Genomic DNA, 9,697 nt, shown 5'->3' with positions numbered 1-9,697 from the left:
CCCTCCGTGGGCGGGCGGCGCAGGGATGGAGCTGGTACCGCCGGCCCGGGCAGGCGGCGCAGGGATGGAGCTGGCACCGCCGGCCCGGGCGCGCTGCTCCGGGCGGCTCTGCGTTCGCACCGCCTTTATAGTCGCGATTGCGACGTGGGCCGCGCCCGGTACCACGGCAACGCAGGCAGGGCGCGCCTCGGCTGTGGTAACGCAGCGCGGCGGCCGGCCGCCAGGTGGCGCTGCCTGGCAAGGCGTTTCCGAGCCGGCGGTGAGGCCCCGCCTCGCACAGCGGAGCGCAGCGGCACCGAGCTCGCTCCCTCCCTCCCCGCGCCACAAGGGGGCGCCCGCGGGCCCCGCCGCAGCGGCGGCAGCAGCGGCGGAGGAGGAAGATGGCGGCGGCCGCCTCTGAGCAGGTGTGTCCCCGCCGAGGCGCAGGCACGGGGGGGCGGCGGGGCCGTCCCTGCCGGGGCGTGGGGGGGAGCGAGCGAAGCCCGCCCCGCAGCGCGCGGGGCCGCGGCGAGCCGCCCGAGCAGCCGCTCCGACCGAGGGGCGCTACTCGTGGAGCGGGCGCTCGGGCGGGGGCACCATTTTCGCGGCGGTTGCCGAGGCTGGTGTGGTGCGAGAGCCCTCCGGGGCGTGCTCCCCGCCGCCTGCGCCAGCCCGGGAGGGGAGAAGCGGCGCTCGGACGGCGTTACCGCCCCGCGCCCAGCGCTGTGCGGGACGGCCGGCCTTTGCCTTGCGGGGACGGCCGCCCGGCGGGGGAGAGGCAGCCTGGGCCCGCCGTCGGGGGCGCCTCACAGCCCGGAGTTGCGCTGTCCAGCCCGCAGACGTAAAATCTCTGACAAAGAAAAATATTTTCTGATGTCAAAATAAAGTGTTCTGGTATTTCTGCGCAGGAATGTAACCGTCTTGTGTAAATAGGCACTTGCCACTAATTGGTGATGCGGAAAGCGGCCAGTCAGTGCGGTTGGTATTTATAGGACTGCGCTGTCAGTCGGCTTGTTATGCTGGCACAAGCCTGGTAGCTCAGCAGCAGTGTATAAATAAGGCTGAAGCTCATATTCGGGCTCAGCCTCAGCATCCGACATCTCACGCGGGAGTGAAAGCTAAATTTGTCAGAAGGGGTGGCACTGTCACCCAGTTGGAGGGGTGGGATGGGGACTCAAGCATTGGAACAGGCTGTCCAAGGGAAGTGGTGGAGTCACCATCCCTAGAGGTATTTAAAGGATATGTAGACATGGTGCTTAGGGATATGGTTTAGTGGTGGACTTGGCAGTGCTAGGTTAATGGTTGGACTTGATGATCTTAAAGATCCTTTCCAACCAAAACGATTCTATGACTCTGTCAGCACCGTGCAAGCCGGGGAGAAAAGAACAGAGCGGTGCAAGGGCTCATCTTTCAGGAGCTCCTGCATCTCCACAGGACTTTTAATCAGACAGAGTGCGTGTGTGCCGGTGGCAGCAGTGGGTAGGAAGCCCCAGATTGCTGAGTCTCAGGTGCCTCAGGAAGCACTGCCTAGTTCTGCATGGATGCTCCAGCACTTGTTTCAGCAATCACCATTTCAGCTGTGTTCTCCAGTCCTGGTGCTGTCTTCTGTTGTGCTGCCTTACCAGGTGAAAAGAATACATTGGAGTTTTATCTCACCATCACATCCTTTCAAGAACACGCTGTCCTCAGGACAAGATACTGTCCTGTTGTACAAAATTTTCAGAGCACAGACCTCTTCTCTGTTTCCCTGCCTAGCCAATTCTGACTTTGTGCAGGGTTAGAGTGGCTTCCAGAACATCACCAAGGAAGCCCTCTGTAAACCTGTTCGGGTCAAGGACCTTTCTCAATACCATTTCCTTGTACTTCAGCAACAGAAGAAAACAAGACATTTTTACCCGTTACAGCAGTAAAGACACATGCAAGTGCAGTAAGCTTAAGGTGCAGCTTCAGGATTCATTTCAGATGAGGAAACTTAATCCCATCAAAAAGATCAAGCCCATTCTTTGAAGAATTGAACCCTTAAATGCCTACCTGTTCTGTTCAAGGGAGGTGGAACAAAATTTTGGACAAAGTTACAAAAATACATCAAAAGGTTTATTGTCCCTATGAATATCCACAAGAGTTTCCTCTACATGTTAATTTGTTGCATTGACAGGATTATCCCGTGCAATCTAGTAACTTCAAGTGATTAAATTAAAGCTCGGCTGGCCAGGTTCCCTATGCCAGGTTTGAAGCCTTACGGTATTTTTCTTAATGCTGCGTGCAAGCAATAAAAGTTGAACATTAGGAAGAATTTCTTCTCAGAAAGGGTTATTGGAACGGGCTGCCCAGGGAGGTGGTGGAGTCACCATCTCTGGATGTGTTTAAGAAAAGACTGGACATGGCACTTAGTGCCATGGTCTAGTTGACAGGGTGGTGTCAGGGCAACGGTTGGACTCGATGATCCCTGAGGTCTCTTCCAACCTGGTTGATTCTGTGTGATTCTGTGAATGCAAACCCTGTGCTATCAAACTAACTAAAAACTGTATCCACCACACTCCTTTTGGATAGATTCATGGAGAGTCTATCTGCATCAGCATGGAGGGAACTAAAATCCTGTGTATTGGTAGGTGACCTGCAGGATTATGTCCTGTATCGTCCCCAAGAGATATAAATCTGATGTTCTTTACAGCTGATTTTTTTTTACTGCAGCAATGTCATTAATAATTCCTATCTGCCATGATAAAAATGAGATATAAAAACATATATTACCTGAAAATATCTGGATTTTCATTTTAGTCATTGCTTTAGCAGAGATTGCAGTGGTTGTAAATGTGTATTCTGTAAGTACAGAGTGGCAGACTGAAATATAATGTTGAACATAGTATCTAATATATTCCACTAGTCAATTCCAATTTGTATTTTTTGCATACATACATGAATGTCACTTCGGTGGATTTACATGCCTTGTAACAGCTAATCCATGCTTTGTATTACAGCAAAGTTCTAACGGCCCGGTGAAGAAGTCTATGCGAGAGAAGGCTGTGGAACGCAGGAATGTTAATAAGGAGCACAATAGCAACTTCAAAGCGGGATACATTCCAATTGATGAAGACCGTCTCCATAAGACAGGCTTACGTGGCAGGAAAGGCAACTTGGCCATTTGTGTGATTGTTCTTCTTTTCATTTTGGCTGTGATCAATCTGATTGTGAGTATAATACTTAGACTGTAAGCAACAGTAGGACAGATGTAATTTTGATGGTTTATTAGAGAAATAAAACTTATTCCAGTGTGGCTGAGAAGGACTTAAAATGTACTGAAGGAGATGTCTCATTTTTCTCTTTTCTTTTTTGTTCTTTTGTAGTCTGAGCAAGACTAAATGGAAGAATCTTATAAGTTCAGTCATGATTATTTCAGTTATCATGGTCCCAGCAAGGAACCTACCATTTATGCAACACAGCATTAGGAACCTTGAAGGTGTCTCCCCATTCCCCAAACTCAATAACAGCAAATGTGCAAAGTGTTATTAGTGCAGTACAAATGCATTCAGGATAAACTGTTACGCCAGGAACATTTTACATATAATAACAGAGCTGCACGTGAGCATTCAGAATTAATCAGCCACTGCACTTTAAACCTTCATTGTTGTAATTACCACCTTTTTCTTGCTTGATCAATGAGAAGTAATGAATTATTTTTCATAATTGGACATCCACCTGTGAAGGTGCTTTCTTGTGGTTCAAGGGTAAGTATATCCTGAGCTGAGCTACTTTGTTCAGGAAATTTGTTTAGCTAATGATACCATGGTTACCCTTAAACAGGAAAAATATTTAATTATGGACTTGATTTAATTGCAAATATATATATGTATATTTTATATATATACAAATTATTTTGGTTACCATTTCAGACTAGTCTAAAAATCATGTAAAATGCTTTTCATAATTAAATGTGTTCTGATGTTTCCGGTAGGAATTAAACAGACTAAAGTAAATTCACACCTAAAGCTCACTTAGACACTAGCATTAATAATTATTTCAAATAAAACATCTAGTTAATACAGTACTTGTTGTGGGAAGATCCAAACGATCAAAGTAATCTTTGAAAATGTGTGTTTCTCTTTCAGATCACTCTAGTTATCTGGGCAGTGATTCGAATCGGTCCCAATGGTTGCGACAGTATGGAGTTCCATGAGAGTGGCTTGTTGCGGTTTAAGCAAGTTTCTGACATGGGCGTTATACATCCGTTATATAAAAGCACTGTAGGAGGCAGACGTAATGAAGATTTGGTCATCACTGGAAATAATCAGCCTGTAAGTTATACCATGAATTGAAAGTTTGTGAGCAACCCTATGGAATTACACTCACGTTATTAATAAACATTATATTTGAAACATCATTAACTTAATTACTTTGTTTCTGAAGATTGTATTTCAGCAAGGAACAACCAAGCTTAGTGTGGAAAAAGACAAAACTTCTATTACCAGTGATATTGGCATGGAATTTGTTGACCCACGGACACAAAATACCTTGTTCAGCACAGACTATGAAACTCATGAGTTTCATCTGCCAAATGGAGTGAAAATCTTGAATGTACAAAAGGCCTCTACAGAGAGGGTATGTCCCTTTTAACCACCTCTTGCTTTTTCTAAAAGCTCATTACAGAATTGCCGTAGTTGTAGAATAAGAACAAAGTTTGCTAATACAATCTTTCAAGCATATTTAGACATTTGACTAAACGTAGCTAAAAATGCAGCTCTGAAAATATAACTCACCCTAAAAATTAGAACAGAAATGAAAACTGACATCATTAAATGAGTGTAATATCCAGAACACCATGCCAACTACGTCTGTTAAGCGTTTATCCATTTGTGTGTGCCTAAATAACTGTTTCAGAAATATAATTTCTCTGAAAAGCTGCTGTTTCTAGTGAGAACTTAGAAAAATAATTACCAGAACTTCATGTACCGTTTTCCTTCTATTGGAGATAAACGTTAATACAATTAGAATTTCAGAAGTCTGAGTAAAAGTGTAGAGAACAATGACAGCATTATAGGAGTTATGTCAGTTCATGGCTTCTAGGTGAAACAAGTTCTTAGTTGGTTTCTACATTAAATACGCTTTATCAGAAAAGTAAAAAACCTAAATATTGGGGTGCGTACATTTAAAATGTTGATCTTAAGGTCATACTGAAAGTTCTTTCTTGCATATCATCACTTACAATAAAGGCTTTACAGCCTCTAGTTCTTTTGTATAACATTAGTAGAGTAGTATCAGTGGTTTTATATAGGGTTGAGTGTGCCTTAGGAAGCATTGAGCAATCCTGTTAAGGACAAACAAAAAAGAGAATTTAGTTTGCTCTTCTTTGTGTTTCCTCTGCAGGCTAACAATTAAATAGTAGGCTCCAGAAAAAATAAAAAACTATAACTTTAAATACATAGGAGGAACAGATTAAATGAAAACAGAGGAGTAAGTTTACATAGTCGCTACTAACAGGAAGCCTATATTTGCTACCAGTGTTAACTGTGTATTCCATAAAATTGTCGCATGAATTGTTATTTTTATCACAAATGATATGCAAACATAAAGTATTTTACGTACCTTCCAAAACTGAGTAATCCTTGTTTTCAAATGCTAACGTGGAAACGGGCAGAAGCTTTATAGGCATAATGGGAGAAGGGCAGAAAGTGCATTGAAGGTTTTTATTAAATTGTGTAGCAATATTTGTAAGGTAATTAAAGTTACTCAGACAAACCCAAGCAGCACATTTTAATTGATCTGTAATACACTTTTTTTTATGTTCTTAGATTACCAGCAATGCAACCAGTGATCTAAACATAAAGGTTGATGGCCGTGCTATTGTCCGTGGAAATGAAGGTGTTTTCATCACAGGCAAGACCATTGAGTTTCGAATGGGGGGTAACATGGAACTTAAAGCAGTAAGTATTTCAAATCAGCATTTTTTGAACAGCTTAGTTTCAAATTCAGGCTGATAATAGACTGATGTAGCTTTATATGGATTCAAATTTTATATAAAGTAGTCATGCATAAAAGTTCAGTTGCGATCAGCGTATTTAGTAAGGTTTTTAAAAGGTAGATTATTACTTTGCTGTTAATTAGTGGTTCAATAGTTTTCAGGTAACAATGATTTACTACTATGAAGACACTAAAAAACCACAATGCAATTAAAGCTAAGCTGTTGGCCTCTGCATTGAAACAAATACCAAAGGGAATTAATCTTCTGTTCTGGAGGTTTTACTGGGGACAGCAACCTTTGACAGAGGAGCAGAGCATACAGTTAGGAGCACTACCTTCTGTGCTGCCGCAGCAAGACTTGCCAGCATTCATTTAAGATTTTTGGATGTTGTTAATATTGCAGAACATACAGAATGATGGAAAAGGTTAAAGAATAAAAAATAGAGGTACATGCACTTTTATTTAATGTGTGAATGAATTTCATGTATGAATTCGAACACTGATTCCCATTTCATGTACATATTTTTAGATTTACTGCATTTGCTAATAGGTCTATCAAGTGAAAAGCCACACTACTGCTGTCTCTCTCAATATCGATCTACCACTGCAATAGCAAAGTACACTGCTGGCTATAATTGAGAAATTCATAGGCGTTGCTCACAAATTTAAGTCGAAAATGAAACCTTGTCATATGTACTTTTTTTGTTCTGTTGATTTCTACAGCCATCCTAAAGATATCGATTCATTAAACCTAAAGATATCATTGATTCATTAAACCAGCTTGTCTTTTTCAAAAACAACCTGCCTTGTTTAAATTAGAAATTGTACTTTTTTTTTTCCCTCTCAATAGGAAAACAGTATTATCCTGAATGGAACGGTGATGGTCAGCCCATCGCGACTGCCAAGTTCTTCTTATGGGGAACAGTTTAATAACGGCAACTGGCTGCGTTTCAAGCTCTGTATGTGTGCAGATGGGACATTGTTCAAGGTTCAGGTGACAGGTCATAACATGGGTTGTCAGACTTCTGTCAATCCGTGTGGAGCCACACACTAAAACACAAACCACTACCAGGAGACTTCTCTTCAGTGTTTACATATATTTGTATGAAGTAATTGCATGCCTTCAAGGATTTCTGTTTTTACAGCAGTTTATACTAACATTTATTACAGAATATTTTTTAAGCGAGGGCTGTTACGTTCAGCAGTATTATGTCATCGTCCTGTTAGCTGTAATAGTGGCACTGATCTAGGAAGCTTTCAGTCTACATGCATACTGAAGTACCTTCCTGAATTGGAATCAGTAGAATATATTTAAAGAAGGTTATTTTAGCAACAATCTTGTCTGCCTTCAGTTGCCTTTAAAGGAGGTTTTTGTCCTACCTTCCAAGACCTTGAGGGCTGCTGAGAACACAACTGTGATCTGAAGTACCTCAACAGGAATGTTGATTTGTTGTTGGAAGTGGATTTGCCTAGGATGGCCAAAGCGGCAAATTTTTGTCTTCTCTTCATTTCTTGCCAAAGGTTGATACAATGAGTTCCCCTAAAATTATGTGGTTTACCATATGTGTACTAAGGGAGGGGTAACGGCAGATTCACTTTAAAATACTGCATTATTTCTGCCATATATTATCATGTAGTTAAAGAAGAAAATATGCTAGCACAAATAATATTTGCAATTTAATATCAAGTGTGGAAATGTAACTTCCATTTTGAAATAGTCTTGCTATTATTGAAGTGTTGCTTGAGCTCCCATTCTATCTATCTGTGCAGTTTAGGGATTCTACAGTTGCTTAATTTATGCGAAGTATTTATAAAAATGTGTTTATATTAGAAGTACATTTTTAAATATGTACTTACAACTTGCTCACTACCAACAAAACGTATTGTCCTGGGTGCTTTTGTTCAACAGGTAATAATCTGAGGCATGACTGTAAGCAGCAGTGTCTGAGATCAGATCTCTTTTTCCCCAGAAATGTCAGTACTGATACATTACTGAGAACCTCAGAATTAAATTCTGAAGTTAAACTGCAGGTCTATAATTCTAAATGTGATGGTATTGAATCCTGTGACAGCAGAGTAAATACATGTGTACCTGAACTTGTCAGCAGTGAAACTGTGTCTATGGTGAACTGGGACCTTACAGAAACTATTACAGCCTTGTAACTGCTTTTGCAGAGGTAAGGTGTTCTGTACTAAAAATAGACCAGCTCATAATAAGTTTCCCACTCCTCCCTCCCCAGGTATTTTCTTCAGTTTAAAGTAGTTTTGTTTTGCAGTAGTGTCAAGTAACTTCCATAACGGAGGCCACAAAGGTGACTTTGCAAGTAGTTTTTTTGACAAGTTTTTCTAGATGAGCACACACTTCTCTTCCTAAAAGTTGTGCAAATGTTACACATTAACTTCAGAACTGGTCATTTGTTATGGGAAGATGATAGATAAACTATCTTTAGTTTTATAGCGCTCTCAGTACATGGAAGTCCACAAAATACAAATCAGCTCCTGCTGCAACAAGAACTTCATATCTAAGGTCCCAATTGCTGTATTTACTAGAAGTCAGTAAGTCCTCGTGCAGGATGTGTATGGATGGAAGGGATTTCTAGAGGGGGATCTTTAGGTCAGGCATTACGCCACACTGGGAGGTCAGAGGGGTCATGTCTTCCCTATTGCTCTAAGGTAAAGCCAGATTTTGATGCCCAGTAGTTGTTGGGCTTCCGGGGGGGGTGAACAGCAGTGGGGCTGTTCTAACAAAAACTGAATAAACAGAATAAAATGTAGCAAAAGCCATTGAATTGCTCACATTGAAGATTATGGGAAAGTGCTAACATTTTGCATACTGCCTTCATGAACTTCATTGTTTTACTACAGTTAATATTTACTAACCACTTCAACACACCTTTTGCTGAAAACATGCACACATCTTTGCTGCTAAGTAGTGCCCCAATTGTATCTGTTACAGTTAAGAGAAGGAAATAAACGATAACATTTTTAGAGTTTTCACTCATGCTAATGGAAGTTTGTCACTTTATATATATACATACACACACCTATAAAAATATAAGCAGCAGCATCCTTGAAGCTGAAATAGATCTTGAAAATTACATACTGCCTCGGTCAAGTAGATTACACACGAGCATATTAAAGCTCTTTGGTTAGTACTGACAGGCCTATATGCTAGTATTGGATTCTTGTAATTATCAAGAGTTCTGTTTAAAATAGTGTATGCAACATAGTTGAAAGATTTGTCACAAGGTACTCTGAAATCATGGTCTGGAGAACTGGTTTTGAAGTGTGGATTTTTTGTCAAAACATAGCAAAACTGATCATACAGATAGCAAATGGAATAAATTATGAATTTGTTAGCCACTATTTATGTATTGTTAATATATTTGGTTGCCTTCACTACACAGTTTGTTTGAGAAATGTTGGCACCACACGTGCCCTGTGTTGTACATTTATTTGTTGTTTATCTTCTAACTGCCTAAGGTACCTTTTTCTCTATGTATTTAAAACATTGTGTGGCACATTATTTATTTCAATCCCACAGATGCACTTAAGATTCTGTGTGTTTAAAGTACATTCTGTATGCCTCTGTGTAAAATACCGTACTGGGTACTTTGAAACAACTTACACGTGAAGAGTTCTCAGCATGTATAAAGGTGGTGGTTGTTTCAATAGGTGAAAGACAATTGAATTTCTAATCTTTGTTTTGAAATGCAACAATAAATTCTAACATGCAGCTGTGGTTCAGAAGCATTATTTGTAC

At 41.1% G+C, this 9,697-nt stretch overlaps 1 protein-coding gene across 1 annotated transcript; it reads left to right on the top strand.

Annotated features, from left to right (window-relative positions):
* The first annotated feature begins 339 nt into the window (after positions 1 to 339).
* On the top strand, positions 340 to 9,670 carry SGCB (sarcoglycan beta). The gene is made up of 6 exons (XM_068403033.1): positions 340 to 404; positions 2,958 to 3,167; positions 4,086 to 4,271; positions 4,384 to 4,575; positions 5,766 to 5,897; positions 6,785 to 9,670. The coding sequence occupies exons 1-6, from the start codon at positions 381 to 383 to the stop codon at positions 6,986 to 6,988; spliced, it is 948 nt and encodes a 315-aa protein (XP_068259134.1). The 5' UTR covers positions 340 to 380; the 3' UTR covers positions 6,989 to 9,670.
* The last annotated feature ends 27 nt before the right edge of the window (positions 9,671 to 9,697 follow it).

The sequence above is a fragment of the Nyctibius grandis genome, chromosome 6 (assembly GCF_013368605.1).
Source record: "Nyctibius grandis isolate bNycGra1 chromosome 6, bNycGra1.pri, whole genome shotgun sequence".
In the NCBI taxonomy this organism is placed as follows: domain Eukaryota; kingdom Metazoa; phylum Chordata; class Aves; order Nyctibiiformes; family Nyctibiidae; genus Nyctibius; species Nyctibius grandis.
Note: the sequence above shows the minus strand (reverse complement) of the source record. Positions and strands in the feature narration are given on the sequence as shown.

Bases quoted from the DNA above. Each gene is read 5' to 3' on its own strand.
- SGCB (XM_068403033.1), top strand. From the start codon at position 381: ATGGCGGCGGCCGCCTCTGAGCAG. The intron at 405-2,957 runs GTGTGTCCCCGC...TTTGTATTACAG, and splicing joins CGGCGGCCGCCTCTGAGCAG to CAAAGTTCTAACGGCCCGGT. The intron at 4,272-4,383 runs GTAAGTTATACC...TTGTTTCTGAAG, and splicing joins TCACTGGAAATAATCAGCCT to ATTGTATTTCAGCAAGGAAC.